The sequence below is a fragment of the Mesoplodon bidens genome (genome assembly GCF_964165515.1).
Source record: "Mesoplodon bidens genome assembly, chromosome: 1".
In the NCBI taxonomy this organism is placed as follows: domain Eukaryota; kingdom Metazoa; phylum Chordata; class Mammalia; order Artiodactyla; family Ziphiidae; genus Mesoplodon; species Mesoplodon bidens.
Window position 1 is genome coordinate 85,103,083 of NC_138176.1, and position 16,877 is coordinate 85,119,959.

The 16,877-nt window shown below is 35.1% G+C and overlaps 1 protein-coding gene and 1 pseudogene across 3 annotated transcripts in view; one reads left to right on the plus strand and one right to left on the minus strand.

The window, feature by feature from the left end:
- Positions 1-16,877, plus strand: part of USP53 (ubiquitin specific peptidase 53) — a 76,893-nt gene that overhangs the window by 33,571 nt on the left and 26,445 nt on the right. The window contains exons 7-14 of one of the 2 annotated variants that reach the window (XM_081226026.1): positions 1,421-1,526; positions 2,173-2,319; positions 3,121-3,270; positions 9,745-9,907; positions 10,403-10,555; positions 11,901-12,047; positions 13,009-13,747; positions 14,831-14,907. In XM_081226026.1, coding sequence (XP_081082152.1) covers positions 1,421-1,526; positions 2,173-2,319; positions 3,121-3,270; positions 9,745-9,907; positions 10,403-10,555; positions 11,901-12,047; positions 13,009-13,747; positions 14,831-14,907 — 1,682 coding nt within the window. The remainder of the gene's footprint in view (positions 1-1,420; positions 1,527-2,172; positions 2,320-3,120; positions 3,271-9,744; positions 9,908-10,402; positions 10,556-11,900; positions 12,048-13,008; positions 13,748-14,830; positions 14,908-16,877) is intronic. The other variant, XM_081226027.1, reaches the window with a different exon arrangement.
- On the minus strand, positions 6,494-8,600 carry LOC308618361 (ornithine decarboxylase-like; annotated as a pseudogene). Its single transcript has one exon. The product of its transcript is annotated as an ornithine decarboxylase-like (transcript).

Genomic DNA, 16,877 nt, shown 5'->3' on the forward strand with positions numbered 1-16,877 from the left:
TTCTTAAAGATCATAGAATATAGCAAGTTGGTAATTTGGATATATACAGAGTTGGGAAACATCGATTTAGAGGAACATTCTTTAAACTTCAGTCATTTGCAGTCAGTTTCATTCACTTTGTATGAAAAGTAGGGTGGCGTTTGAATAAGGATAGACCACAAATTAAAAGCTGTAAAACTTTAAGTCTACCTTGAAACTCTTGTGTAAAATGACAGTGCTCTGAGACAGTATCTTAGGTAATAAGAATTAGAGTTCCATCAGTCTCTCCCTGGTCCATGCCACAAATTGCGAAAGCCCAGAATTTGAATTCTAATTATAATCTCTCTCTTTTTATAAGTATTGAATACCAGTTGTTCAGTGCTTACTATGTTCCAGGCTTTACATAAATTGTTGCTTTTAATCTTAACAAAAACTTTTGTTGATCAAGAAATAGGCTTAATATGATTAACCTGGTAAATGGATGAATTAAGATTGAAACCCAGGTCTGGGTTCATTTCAAATTCAAAATGTATCTGGTTAACCACTACTCTGATGCTGTCAATTTTGTAAAAAACAATTATGTGCAGTTTGAATGAGCCTGTCAGATTTAGTGCTTTCTAGTCTACTTGTGAAGTGCTTTAGAAGAATTGGTACTTTTAGTTGTTATTGAATATTGTATATTATTTACCATTGAACTGTAAAATATATCCAGTTCTAGGACAGTTAAAATTACTATTAAGTAAAACCAGAGCACCACAAATGGAAGCTAGTAGGCGTATTGAGCTTACATTATATATCTTTTTGGAAATGTTTAAATAGTTGTTTAAAGATACTTAATACCTTGATATGTAAAAATTTGACTCTAGGAGAAGTTGGATACAAAATGGCACTGATACCCTGCCTAGACTCTAATGAAATGGTTAGTAGTCATAATAGGAACAAAAGGCACAAGCCTCATTTAAGTAGCTTTGGTTGTGACTTCTGCATTAATCAGCAAAGGGCCCTTCTCTTAGCTGAAAATAACTTTGTTTATGGGAACTTTAGGCCAGAGAGGGAGCCTTTCCTAAAGTTTCTTGTTCTTGTTAGGCAAAAGTTTAAACTCAAGTCCCTGTTTGTTAAGTAATAATGTAAAAGAAACTGTTAACTTAGAATTACCTTCAGATGGAACATCTTACCTCAATCATCTAATTCCAAACAATGGTATGATTTCATGTTATTTTATTCTGTTCTTGACCTAACTTTTTTCATCATAACCTGCCAAATATCATAATTTTTCATTTAATGGAAATTTACTTCATGGTTAATTTTTCAAACAAAATTGTGTTTTAAGACAGAAAAAAATGATCATACCTATATTGATAACTTAGTATTTTTGATGCAAATTTACTGGATATTTTTTAAGTTCATAGGCCAGATTTGGGACTGCTTCTTTCTTTTGTAGCAATGAAGTTGAAAGAATGATGGAAAGGCATGAACGCTCTAAGCCTGAAATGTTTGCAGAATTGCTGCAAGCAGCAAATACAACCGATGACTATAGGAAATGTCCTGTAAGTATAATTTGGAGAACATTAGTGTGCTTCTGTATTTGTAAATTTGAAAATAGACATTCAGAAATTACCATGCAAATATTAATTATATTTGGAATTAATTTGAAGAATTTATTTTTTCAGTGTTTTCTTAGGTAACTCTTTATACCATATGAGCTCTTATTTCTTTAAAAACTTTAACACTGTGAAGGATTTAAGGTAGCATATGTTGATTAAGTTCTGAAGTCTATCATTTGACTAAAGAGAGAATTTCTCTTTAGAGAAATTTTTTGTTTGTAACAAAAAACAAATTTTTTGTTTTTCTTTAAATAAACATTACAGATGGTATTATTCTTCCCTCATGTAACATTATTATGGCTTCATTATAATGGCTTCAAGGGCTTTATATCTGCTTTTTTTTAGGTTGACTTCTTGTTTTAACAGATTTACAAAAATACCAAAGAAAAGTACTTTGATTTAAAATAAACTTTATGTTTAATCAATAACTAAGACAAATACTTTGCTAGAAGTCTATTTTAATATGCTGAAGAAATAAATTTCTGATACATGTTAAGATTGTTATTGCATAATACAAACTGTATAAGGCATTACCTGTGGTATATCTGTTTTGATAATTTCAAAAGTTGTCTTTTGTGTTTTTCTTTAGAGTAACTGTGGCCAAAAAATAAAAATTCGGCGTGTTTTAATGAACTGCCCAGAGATTGTTACAATTGGTTTAGTCTGGGACTCTGAGCATTCTGACTTGACCGAGGATGTTGTTCGGAATCTCGCAACACATCTTTATCTTCCCGGGGTATATCAACTCTTTTCATTCTCTTCCTTTTTATTTTTAAATTTCTCTAAAACATCTTCATATATTATAAGGCACTTTGTTTTTCAGAACTAAATTTTCTTTCTAAAGGAAATAATTTGCAGATGTAATTCTGATAAAGTTAATCAAATTAGGCTAACTGGAATGCCTTTCTTGCTTAGACTAGGAATGGCTTTCAGGTACAAACTAAACCATCACGCGCTCTATCCCTGTATCACTGTAGAGTGATGACGATATGATACTGCATGTGTGTGTGTATGTGTTTGTGTGTGTTTGATAATGATTATAAATACAAATATTAAGCTAGAAAAATTTAAGATTTAAAATTCATCTACAGCTCTGATCTCTTAGTATTCTTTTTACTATCTTAATATATTTTGAATTGGTTTATATTACAATTAAACTTTTAAATAGTTATCTTGAGGTAGTATGTTTAATGTATGTTAAAATATGTGATTCAATCATGAATTATCAGGAAATGTGTAATTTACCTCACATTTTGAGTTTATGTATGTAAAGAGTAAATTCTGTGTTAGAGATACTGTACTACTAAACTAAGTTGTAGTAAATACATTTTATTGGACTTAATGTTTCTTGTGGACTAATTGAAAGTAGTAATTCTGTTAACAGTGCAATGTGGTGTCTTTAGTATTAATATAATATCAGTTTGGGGCAGTATGCATGAGAAATATTTTTCATAGAGAATCAAATGCATGACTCATCAAATAATTGTTCCTCATTTTCAAAAAGATACAGTATTAAATATACATTATTTTTAAACAGCTTTTTTATAGGGTTACTGATGAAAATGCCAAAAATAGTGAACTTCACCTTGTTGGCATGATTTGCTACACTAGCCGACATTATTGTGCCTTTGCTTTTCATACCAAGAGTTCCAAATGGGTATTTTTTGATGATGCAAATGTGAAAGAGGTAAGTGACGCTTTACTAACTGGAATGTTTATTGTGATTTTTACTTTTTAGGAATAAATGATATAATAATGAAATAATTATATAAAATAATTATTATATGTAAGTATTTATGTAAAATAGTAATAAGTGAATTTAATTATAATAGCATCATTAAAGCCCTCCAGTATTAAAAATTAGAAAGCCAAATAGATGAAGCAACTGCTTTAGACACCAGACGACAGGCAGTTGAACAGAAAAAAGGGAAACCAACAAGATGAACCCTACAATGATCCCTGCCTACTGCCTAGAGGTAGTTTCTGGATTGCAGTGCAGCGAGGGAGAACCCAAACGAAGCCTAGTAGTCTCACTGAGTTGAGGAAACCGAAATTAGAGTTCAAGGAGACCAAGATGGCTAAAATTTGCTGGACAGATTGCCAGAAAGAAAGCTGCACAGAGGGAAGGTTCTGGAGATTGGCAGAGGGATTCCCTTTAATCTTTGGCTGAATAGTGATCCACCATGTGTAGGGTAAATGAGCACAAGGTGGCAGAAGGGACCACTGGAAAACAATTCCCTAAACTCATACGGGGCTAGAATAGTTTGCATCCGTACTAGCAAGAGTGGATACACAGGACATCAAGTTGAATCCTCAGAAAAATAGCACCTTAATAGTGGGGCTAAATTATTCCTAGACTGAAGATTGCTCTGGACCTGACATAAAAAGCTTAAAATGATGCCTTCAGAGGGCCAAGATGATACCATATGACATAACACATAACTACATGTCAGAAATTTAAAAGGAAAACAAAATAGTTCAATAGCCAAAAATGTAAAATTCAGTGAAATTTCAATATGCCATTTCAAAATAGCATTCACTAAAAAATTACCAAATATACAAAGAAGTAGGAAGACATGACCCATGCCCTGAAGGAATATCAGTAACAACAGACCTTCTCTGCCATTTCACTTCTTCAAATCACATGAAATGGGGTGAGCAGGCAGAGTAGGGAAATGGAGCACACCTTCTTTTCTCTCAGCAACTTCATCATCAGCTCCTCAAAAATGAGGGTTCATACTAATAACCGATCTCGGAGGTCAGTTCCAGGCCAGATCTGATATTAAATTGCCTTAAGATAAAAAGAAAACCAAAAATGACAGAAGTAGACATATCAGATAAGAAGGTTAAAACTGCTGTTTGGCTATAGAGAGATTTATTAGATAACAGTCAGTAAACATGGACCATAAAACTAGCTGATAAATTGGACTTTGTCAAAACTTTTGCTCTTCAGTAAGGTACTGTTAGAATGAAAAGACAAACTATAGACTGGGAGAAAATATTTGTCAAGCATATATCTAATAAAGGCTATATTCAGAATATATAAAGAACTTTTTTTTTTAAATTTATGTATTTAATTTAGTTATTTTTGGCTGCGTTGGGTCTTCGTTACTGTGCGTGGGCTTTCTCTAGTTGCGGCGAGTGGGGGCCACTCCTCGTTGCGGTGCACAGGTTTCTCATTGCGGTGGCTTCTCTTGTTGCAGAGCACGGGCTCTAGGCACACGGGGTTCAGTAGTTGTGGCACGTGGGCTCAGTAGTTGTGGCTCACGGGCTCTAGAGTGCAGGCTCAGTATTTGTGGCGCATGGGCTTAGTTGCTCCGTGGCATGTGGGATCTTCCCGGACCTGGGCTCAAACCCGTGTCCCCTGCATTGACAGGTGGATTCCCAACCACTGCACCACCAGGGAAGCCCAAGAACTCTTAAACTCAATAATAAAAAGACAAATCAATTAAAAAGTGGGCAAAAGATTTGGACAGTTCACCAAAGAAGACATATGAATGGCCCTTGAAATGATATTCAGTACATCATTAAGCACAAAGAAAGTACAAATTTGATTCACAATGAGATTGCATTACTCACCTATTGGAATGCCTAAAATTAAAAAGACTGACCATACCAAGAGCTGGCAAGGACTCTCGTGAGGCTGATGGAAAAGCAAAATTTAACAATCACTTTAGAAAACAGTTGGTCAGTTTCTTATAAATTTAAACATAAACTTATCATACAACCTAGCAATTCCACTCCTGTGAAAGCATGTATCCATACATAATTTGTACTTCAATGTTCATAGTAGTTTTACTCATAGTAACCAAAACTGGAAAAAACTCAAATGTCTATCATCAGGTGAATAGATAAAGAAGTTGTACAACCATACAATGGAATATAATCATCAGCAATAAAAAGGAATGAACTAGTGATACATGCAACAATGTAGAAAAATATCAAAAGCATTGCGCTCAGTGAAAGAAGTGAGACACAAACAGCTAAATAATATGATTCTGCTTATATGAAATTCTAGGAAAGGAAAAAATAAAGTGACAGAGTAGACCATTGGTTGCCAGGCATTGCAAAGGGGTACAGGGAGAGTTTTGGAAGTGAGGATTACATGATTGTAGACATTTATCAGAACTCACTGACTTGTACAGTGTAATTGGATGGTTTTATTTTATTAAATTATACTCAATAAAGCCAGTGAAAAAATTTGGAAATTCATATTCTTAAGTCCACACTTTGCTTGAATTACTTAGTACTTTGATATGGCAGTTTATTAAGAAGTTCCTTCTTGAGTCAGTATGCAGCAACATTTTGGCACTCCTATTTTGCATTCTTATAGTTTAAATTGTCAAAATTTGAAGGAAGAACTGGGTAGTCACTCTTTGAGTTTCAGGTTTGTTTTGTTTTCAAACTACTCTAGTTCTTCAAGTATCTCAGAATCCCAGGTAAAGAGGGTAAACAGCTAAAAATGTATAATTTGAACAAACTCCTCAGAAAATTTTTTTAAAGACCCCTTCCTTCTCTAATAAAAAGCTAATATTCTAGAATGCTTTGTTTTTTGTTTCATTGGTTTTGTTTTGTTTTTAAATGAACTGTATAGAGATATAATTTACAAACATTAAAATGTACCCATTCTAAGTGTATAGTTTGCATTTTGACAACTGTATACATGCCTGTTTAACCTCCACAATCATTGTATAGAACGTTTTCATCACTCCAGAAAATCGTGTCACGTCCCTTTGCTGTCCCCAACCCTGGGTCCCAGGAAATCATTGATCTCATTCTACAGTTTATGTGAATGGTCTCTTACAATAGACATTCTCTGTGTTTGGCTTCCTTTGCTAGGCATAATATCTTTTTTTTTTTAATTGCAAGATACTTTATTTATTTATTTTAAAACAGGTCACAACACTAAGCTTCTGGCCCATTCTGCCAATGCACAAGCTACAAATGCTTGCTCAGCAGTTGAGGGGCACACTTTAGTAGCATGTTTGAAAAGTGAATAAAAATCCATGTAAAACAAATGTTCAAATAGTTTCCGTAGGAACACAGATAAGTGTGACCCCATCACCTAGTCTTACACATCGTTGCATCTGTGCCAACCCTATTTACATAGACATCTCAAAACTGGCAGAAATTAAGTTAAATGGTCCCCCCTAAACCCTTAAATCAAGCTAAACTCACAGTTAACAGCTACAAGAATGGTATCTACACATTAATATGAGCTGAAGCACAGGCTTCTGGGTGCTGTTTCATTCCACCCTCCCAAGCACAGGACACAGGCAGAGTGCCAACACCCTGCTCCTCTACTCCGAGTGGGAAGTCGTGGTTCTGTATTTGCTGCATCAGTTGCCATGTTGGCCCTGACATCACATAGTAGATGATGTCAGTCTCTGGAATCCATTGAAAGTAGAAGCAGCAGCGACAGTGTAAGCACCCATGTTTTCAAAGAGCATCCAATCACCCACATGCATCTTGGGCAAGTTACAGCGCTCAACAGTGCGATCCAGGCCATCACAGGTCGGTCCCCAGATGCTACATGAATAATACATCACATCTGGTTTGGGTCTCTTCTGCAGACCCAAGAAGAGTCTTGGGTCTTCTTGTGCATGATCAAAGAGGATGCAGTTGAATGATCCATATACTCCATCATTCACATAATACATAAATGTTCACTCAACTCATCTTCATCAGAGCCTGTCTGTTCCTTTAATACGAGTTTTTTGGCAATGATATTAATTGCTAGTGTGAAAGCTGATGCAACATAGTATCTTCCTGGCTCAGCTATGATTCTCACACCGGAGTCTGATGGAAAATACTTGTCCAACGCTGGGTTGATTACACTGGTGATCTCTTCAAATTTAAGCTTTACATCCTCAGATCCAGGAAAGCCACCACCAATATCAAGCAGATACATGTTGAAACCAACCTCAGCTCCCATGTCAAAGACACAACGGGCATCAGAGATGGGCTGCATGAAGGTCCCTGGATCAGTAGAACCACTTCCCACGTGGAAGCTGACACCAATGACATGAATAGCTAGCTCTTTCGCCCGTTCCAAAAGAAGCCTGCTGGTTTTGACTGTGGCACCAAATTTGACACTGAGCCTATAGACTGCTTTGGAATCATCCGTGGCAATCCGCAAAACCAACTTGGCCTTTGGATGTGCCCTGGCAACTTTCATCAACTCAACTTCACTATCAAAAGTCATCATCTGGACTCCATTATTGGAAGCGTATTAAACCTGAGACACTTGTTTATAAGGATTTGCATAGAAAATCCTCTCTGGAGGCACCATGAGACTCTGCGCCAACTGGATTTCAGTGTTGCTGGCACAGTCAAATCCTGTCCCTGTGGCAGCTAGGGCCTTCACTATGGTTCTGCTATCACTGCATTTGACTACATAAAAGGGGGTGACCCGAGGAAGAGCTTTAAACCATCTCAGATGTTTCTTTAGAATGTCTCCCAGGTCCGCAACATAGAAGGCATCCTTATCGTCGGAAGAAGAAACTTCATTAATTTTTTGGTCCACAATGGCCTTGGCAGTAAAGCCTTCATCTAAGAAATGGCAGTCAAACTCTTCATTACTAAAGTTGTTCATGGTTTCTTGATATCTTTATGGGAAGCTAAGAGATGAAATTTAAAGAAATTATGCCAGCTTTTCACAAAGGCAATTCTCCATGAATTCCAAGTCCCACTGAAGATGCGTGTGCCCTCGGTACAGCAGTGGAAATGTTCTGACAAACGCACAACCTGCTGTCCACCTTAGAGTGTACGGGCGCCGCGGGCAGACCCCATGGAGACGAGACGCAGCCGCCGCCACCAAGCGAGCAGGACCGCCGGCCAGCCTGCCGGGGGGTCCCCGCCGCCCCCGTCAGCCGCCTCGCTCCCTCCCTTCCGCGGAGAACCGCCGGCCTGAGGTGGCGCCGGAGCTCTGGCAGAGGGGCAGCAGCGGCGGCAGAGCCTAAAGGGACTGACCGGCATAATATCTTTTAATATTCATTCATGTTGTGTGTATCAGTGCTTCATTTTTATTGTTGTGTTACATTTTATGACTGTAACAATTTATCCATTTACCTTTAGAGGTATGAACAGTCTTTGCGTGAACATATTATTTTCTATTACGCTCAGATAATACCCAGAAGTGGAATTTCTGGGTTGTACAGTAAGTGTATGTTAAACTTTACAAGGAACTGGCAGATTGATCTCCAGAGCAGTTGTACAATTTACATTCCTGCCAGCAGTGTACTGGGAGTTCCAGTTGCTCCACATTTTTAGCAGCACTACACGCTGGTAGTCATCCTAACGTTAGCCCTTCTAGTGAATGTATAATGTTATCTCACGGTGGTTTTAATTTGCATTTCCCTTATGATTAATAATGTTTTGAGTATCTTTTAATGTGCTTATTGGCCATTCTTATGTCTTTTTGGTGAAGTGTCCAGATGTGTTGTATATTTTTCAAATTGGATTATCTTATTAATGAGTTATAGTAATTCTTTATTCTGCTCACCAGTTCTTTATTAGATGTCTGTGGCTTTTTCTTTTTTTTTTTTCCTCCATTTTCTTAATGGTGTCTTTTAAAGAGCAGAACTTATTAATTCATTTTGATGAAACCCATTTTATAATTTTTTCTTCTGTGATTCGTTTGATGTCCTATCTAAGAAATTTTTACCTTCCCCAAGTTTGTTAAAATTTTCTCTTTTGTTTTCTTCTATAAGCTTTATAGGTTTTTTAAGACTCGTTCTGAGTTAATTTTTGTGCTTTTAGTGGAATGGTGTCAACATTTTTTCATACGGCCATTCAGCTGTTCCAGCACCATTTGTTGAATAGACTCTTACATTTCCCCATTAAATTGCTTGAAGTCTTTGTCAAAAGTCAATCAACATGTATGAATAAAGCCTTTAAAAATTTGATAATCTAGATCTTGATATAGAAAGTGTACAATCTTGCCTACCAGTTTTTTAATGATAATGTTTATATGATTTTTATCTAGACTAGTTACTAAATAAAATAAAATTAATCATATAGTATGATGAACAGTTGAACTGCTAGTGTCTGAGTGTCTTTAAAATTTTTTAATATACAAAGAAATTCAGTCTCTGCCTTTTCATGTAACACATTGATTACAAGGTTTTGTTTTGTTTCTATTCATTTGTAATTTTTTAAGGTTGGAACTAGATGGAAAGATGTGGTCTCCAAGTGTATCCGATGCCACTTCCAACCACTGCTTTTGTTTTACGCAAACCCAGATGGCACAGCAGTTTCCACTGAAGATGCACTCAGGCATGTCATCAACTGGTCACATCATAAATCTGTTGCAGAAAATATAGGTAATTGTTTAAAAGTTCTTTTTAGTGTTTTTCTGTTATCACAATCACACTAGGAATACTAATATACTGAATATGAAATGAATGTTGAAGATAATTTCAAAATTTAGTGTCAGTAAAGTGGAGTTCAGGAAAATTCTAATACTTAGAGTTAGTCTTTATAAAGAAACCTTTCCTCATCTGTGGCCTCAGAAGCACCTTCAGCAGCCACCCACGACTATGGTCACACAAACACAGGAGGGGATACTTGGCTGGTAGCTCTTACTAGCAGTAAATGTTGAGATTTAAAGTGAGTTAGTATACTGGAAAAGTCCAAATCAGCAAGGCCATTTTTGAATGCCTTACAAAGCATGTAGAAGTCCTTAAAAGATGTCAGTCCTCTAAGTTTTTAAGTAATTTTCTCTATATTATTAAAAATGTCTGAAAAGGTGATTCAAATATCTCTTCTGCTGGTGGAGAGGAGGAAGGGGATTATACATTTTTGTTGGTCTTTTTAAGGATGTGAAAAGCCCTCAATTCATAAGTCGGAGAATTCAAAAGAAAATGGATTTGGTGATCAGACAAAACAGAGAGAAAATCAAAAATTTCAAGCAGATAGTATTTCATCATTTAATCGGAGCCACATTCAAACAAGTGGCAGTAGAGGAACAGGTATGTATTTAAATTGTCATTTTTACATTGTCCTTGAATAGTTAAGCTTCCCCCTCTCTTCATAGTTAAGCTTCCCTCTTCCTTCACTTACTGAATCTGTAATTCTTGGTAAGGACCAAGAGGAGAGTCCTTAACTAGCTTTCCTTGGCCATGAAGAGAAAATAAAAAGTAGAAACAAAATTTTGTATTTTGACTTAAGCATTTCTCCGAGACCCGTAGTTTTATTTGAACAGTTTGACGCGACTAGTGTTTGAGTTTCTCCATGCGCTCAAGGCTGTACATAGTAGTAGGGTGGAGGCAACCTGGACTGTCACCAGAGAAAGCTATGATATGGCCTTTCCTTCAAGGAGTTAATTGTTAACTTGTAGAGGAAAAACATTTAGTTAATAATTTGGCTCATATGCCAAACTTAAATGTAGTATTAGTGAATGCAACAATAGTTTGAAGTTACTATAGTTGTAGTTTATTTTTAACCTCATTTTTATTCAACTCTCTCTTGTTATTATCATTCCACAACTTTAATTTTCACAATCCAACATCTGTGATTAGGATCCAACATGAAACAATCACAGCATGATGTACAGTTATGGTTTAGAAATATGCAAAACTCTAATTGGGTGGACGTTGAGGATGATTTTGTAAGGAACTTTTAAATATATTAATGAAATAATGTCTAACCCTAAAAGTAACCCATTTAATCAAGGGTGATAAGATTCAGAATTAACAATTACCATTTATGATAAATGCTTTTAAAAGTTCTTAATGGAACTTTTTCCATTTTATGTATTATTGATACTCTTATCTTAAGCCATTATCTATTTTTCAAAGATACCTACTTTTACTAGAAACTGTATGTGTTTAAGAACACAGACACTGGAGCCAGGCAATTTGTGTTAATAATCCTGCTTCTACACGTACAAGCTATGTGAACTTGGGCGAGTTCTTAACTTCTCTATGCCTCTGTTTCCAAATCCAAAATGAAGATAGTAATTATACCCACCTCAGAGAAGTATTGATAAATGAGTTTAGACACTTAGAATAGCACCTGACACATACTAACCACTCAGTTACCTTTAGCTCTCATTATTTCAATAAAAGTTCTCTTGTTTTCCTTTACATTCGCCGTAGAGCTATACATGAAGTTTTAAAACACAGCTTGCATCTCTATTGTCAGCATAAATCACATTGAGTTTTTAGTTAAGCATAAAAATGATTTCATTGTATAGTTTAATCTGTATTTTGTTAGTATATAGCATCTTACATTTTAATATAGTTCAATTTGTACTTTTATTGAGCGATTTGAAAAATGATCTGTATCATTATTAAAGAATGGTTTCTTTTACAGTTAAGTCAAGTCACAATGATCAAAGGGAAAAAATAAAAGACATTTCCAGAGAATGTGCTCTAAAAGCCATTGAACAGAAAAACTTACTTTCCTCACAAAGGAAAGATTTGGAAAGGGGACAAAGAAAAGATTTGGGCAGACATAGAGGTAACTTAAGAACTTACAGCATTCATTGGAAAAGAGGCAGCTAAAATCTTATTTTAAAGCTAAGTTTTATAATTTAATACAATTTAATATAATTTCTTTATATATTATATATATATTTATTTAGATATTATGTACCTTAGTATGATTTCTTTACTATACCTATTAAACCTATAAATGTAAAGTTTTCCTAGTTCTTATTCAATTCTAGCCTGGAATACTTGTGTTTTTTATGTTTCAACTTTACTTTTAACTATAAATTCAATTCACCCATATGGTACATTCAAATAATAAGGAAGGTTATAAAATTAAGTGAAAAGAACTTCTTTTCCTGCAACCCTTGACCTTCGCTCTGTTCCACTGTTAATAGTTTCCAGTTCATTATGAGCACGTCTTACTTTTTATGGTTTTATGCTCTTTTCTTTATGGACATAGTATAGTTTAACTGATATTGCTAGACTTTAGAACTTGATTTAAGATTCTTGCTGCAGTGAAATCCTTTCACAGGTACTTTTTGCATACAGCCATTAGCATAAAATTCTTTCAGAATAATTGCTGGCTTTAGGGTATGTTTATTTATTTTCAACTTTGGTAGGTGTGGCTCAGTTGTCCTCCTAAAATACAGTGACAGTCTGCACTCCCACCAACAGTGATTAGATGTCTGTTTCCAACAGCAGTTGGTTTAATACATTTTAAATCTTTACCAATATAATAGGTGGGAAATACTTTTATTTTTATGGTTTTTATTAATTATGAATGAGATAGAATAGTTTTTTTAATTGCTTTAATTATCTTATGATCTACTTTAGAGAGCATTTTTAAAAATCATTATATAACCATTTATGTTATGATTTACTTATTACTGTTTAACATTTCTTCTCAAACAAGGTATTTGACTTGTGACTAAAAAGTGGCTCTGAAGAGTAGTTCATTTGTATCTTTATTTACCTATTTATTTTTAAAGATTTGGTTGATGAAGACCTTCCACATTTCAAGTCTGGATCACCTCCTGCCCCAAATGGCTTTAGACAATATGGGAATCCACATCTATATCATATTCAAGGAAAAGGACCGTGTAAGCATGACCGAATTGCCCATCAGAGTCGAGCTTCTGCACAAACATTAAGTTCAAGTAAATCCCAGATTCTTGCTTCAGGAGAGAAAATAACTGGCAAATTTAAGAGTGACAGTGGTACTGGATATGATACAGACAGTAGCCAAGATTCTAGGGATAAAGGAAGCAGCTGTAATGGCAGCACTAAAAGCCGAAATCGAGGTTGGAAACCTATGAGAGAAACATTAAATGTCGATAGTATTTTTAATGAAAGTGAAAAAAGGCAGCATAGTCCAAGACATAAATCAAATATTAGTAACAAATCTAAATGTAGCAAAGATCAGAGTTTTAACAGTTGTCCAAAAGAGAATCCAAAGCAAAAATGTTTAATGACTATATATGAAGATGAAATGAAGCAAGAAACAGGAAGCAGGAGTTCCCTTGAATTTAATGGAAAAGGAGCAGAGAAAAATAACGCCCTCAAAGAAACTAAAGTTCATGGTGACAATTGGCAGATGCAAAGGACAGAGTCTGGATATGAAAGCAGTGATCATATCAGTAATGGCTCTGCTAATTTGGACTCACCTGTTATCGATGGAAATGGTACAGTGATGGATATCAGTGGTGTTAAAGAAGCCGCATCCTTCAGGTAATACACAAGTTATATGAATGATTTCCCCCCACCATTCTCTCTTTTTAGTTATTTGAAGTAACTTTCAAAGGTTGGGGTCAGTTAAATGAAAAGGAAAGAGCTTGAGCTCAGAGTATCCTGGGATATTGCAGGTTATTTGATATATCAAGTTTCTATTTTTAATAGTTATTTCTTGATTCCCAGAATAACAACTGTTTATTTTGGGGAAATTTAGAAAGTAAAATACATTATCATTGTTGCCACTAAAAACTATTGATGTATATATACTACAGGTTTTAAACCATAGATTTAAATTGGTGTATCTCAGTCATTAAGCTAATTGTTTAATTCTTCAACCTAGTTAATGTTCATTATCCCATTTCTAACATCTGTAGCTCAGAACTGGGGTTATTTTCTTCTGTCACAACCCAGTTCCATGAAAGAGATATTTTTCCTTTAGCAAGTATTAAAGAATACAGCCAAATAACTAAGTTTGTGTTCAATTAATTCTTAATTAATTCTGAAATCATTTATTATATTACTGTTAGCAGTCTATTTGCAGTTCTCTGTGTAACCTCTAAAACATGTCCGCCACTTAGGTCAATTTAGCCACTATTTCTGCTCTTAATCGATCTAAAGCATCTTAATTTGATGTTAGCTGGTGTTTTATTACATTCATTATTGAAAAGCCAGATTTGCAAAAAGCGACCACTCATGTTTTACCGAAATAATCACTGTAATAAAGACTTGGGAAGCTTTTTTACTTTGAAGGGTAATTTCATAATACCTCTTCAAAAGGGGTAGCCTAGGGTATTAGAAAGATCAGGACTTTGTAATCAGATAGGCTTGGATTTTAATTATTGGGCAAATTAATTTGACTTTCACAGCCTTAATCTCCTATTGAAAAATGAGGATAATAGCTCCTTTTAAGTATTTTAAGTTGTGAGATGTAAATTGATAATGTACATTAATCCCCTAGAACAGCACATGGTATATAATAATTGTTTAGCAAATATTATTTCCTTTCTTTTTCTTGGGGTAAACTAAATAATAATCCATTATAGCTGATGTGTTTGGTGTGTGTTTTATTCTATTTTCTAGCAACCAGATTAAGACAAGCAATCTAAACATAGATCGTATGAACTATACCTCCCAACAGAGCAAAAACTACTTGGAAGGTAAAAATTTTATTTAAATATATTATCATAGTAGCAGTAAAGAATAAATCATGGTATTATGAGTAAAGAAGCTAAGGACAGTCCTGTTACTGATAAGTTTATGAGTAATGAGGATGGAAGCTGGGAGAGTTTATGCTTGAAGTCTTAAAAGATGGGAATAGCTACTTCAGGGAATAGGAAAAAGAGGAAGTGTGTCAGTCAGGCTAGGCTAGGTTCTGGGCTGTGCAGTGGTAACAACTTGAAAATCTCCGTGTCTTAGTACAAGATTGTTTCTTGCTCACAGCACATGTCCTGTGAATGTCAGCATGAAATCTCTTCCTAGTAATCACTCAGGGCCTGAGGCTAATGGGACTCCATCTCTACCAGTACTTCTCTGATCATTGCAGTACTGGGGGAAGAGGAGATTGAAGGGGACACAACATAGTGAATCACATGTAAGCTCTTAAAACTTTCAACCCAGAAGTGATAAATGTGCTTCCACTCACATCTGACTGGCCAAGGCAAGTCTTAACAGCCAGGCCTAATTTCAAAGAGGGTGGAAAAGGGTAATTTGCTGGTGCACTGCAATATGTATGCACAGTCCTAATGTCTACCACAGGCGTTAAGGACAGATAGAAAAATTGATAAACAGCCTGCTAGAAAAGTTCACTTTGGAAACAATAAATATGTGATGGTGTGACATTATTATAGGTGATTTGTTAGCAACACATAGTGGCCCAGAAGCAAAGAAAATTTGATGTTTGTATACAGAATTCAGCATTGTTACTGAGAGGTTATACCTGAAGGATTTGGGGAACAGGGATCAAGGAAAATGATGAGCAAGGGGATTATTGAGGTTGGAATCAAAGTCATTGTCTTCAAATTTTAGAATTCAGAGGATTAGAAGAGCTATAATTTTTCACGATAAAAAATAACCATGAAGAACACATTTTAAAGTTTGTTTTTAGTCTTTATCATCCTTAAGGCTTTTGTGGAGATTATTTTTCAGGTTGAAGATATTGAATATGATTAAATGTTTAATTATTTTGTTTTCATCAAATGGTATAATATCAGAAGGAAACACTTATATTAAGGAAATAACCTTCCTTTCCCATATAAAATGTCTCGCCTGTTTAAAAAATCTGATAAAAGTCTGGTAACCAAGTATTACAGGAAACAGTAAAAGGCTGGCCAGAAATCAACAGCAGAAGTCAGTAAAAATTGAACAATAACTGCAAATTCAGTGCTCTTTATAAAATGATGCTTGCTTCCTGATATTAATAAAAACACAAGGTCATAGAAATTTCGATGGTTAGGAGTGTATTGCTATAATAGCTTTGTTCTGGGTTTCCCCACTTAATATTAAATAGTATGTATGTAGCCAATTAAAACTATTTTTTTTTATTATGGTAAAATACACACCACAGAATTTGTCATTCTAACCATTTTTAAGTTACAATTGTCTGTTATTAAGTACATGTGCATTGTTTTGCCATCATCACTACCATCTATCTCCATAATTCTTTCATCTTCTCAAATTGAAACTGTACCCATTAAACAACTCCCCATTTCCCCCTCCCCTGGCCCCTGCAACCTCCATTCTACTTTCTGTCTCTTTGAATTTGACTACTCTAGGTACCTCATATAAGTGGAATCATGCAGTATTTGTCTTTTTGTGACTGGCTTATTTCACTTAGCACAACATCTTCAGAGTTCATCCATGTATCAGAATTTCATTCCTTTTAAGGCTGAATAATATTACATTATATGATGTAACACATTTTGTTTATCCATTCGTCTGTTGATGGACATTTGGGTTGTTTCTACCTTTTGGCTATTGTGTATAATGCCCCTATGTATATTATTAGTGTACAAATAGCTGAAATCCCTGCTTTCAGTTCTTTTGAATATATACCCAGAAGCACAATTGCTGGATCCTGTGGCAATGCTCTGTTTAGTTTTTTGAGGAACCACCATTCTGTTTTCGACAG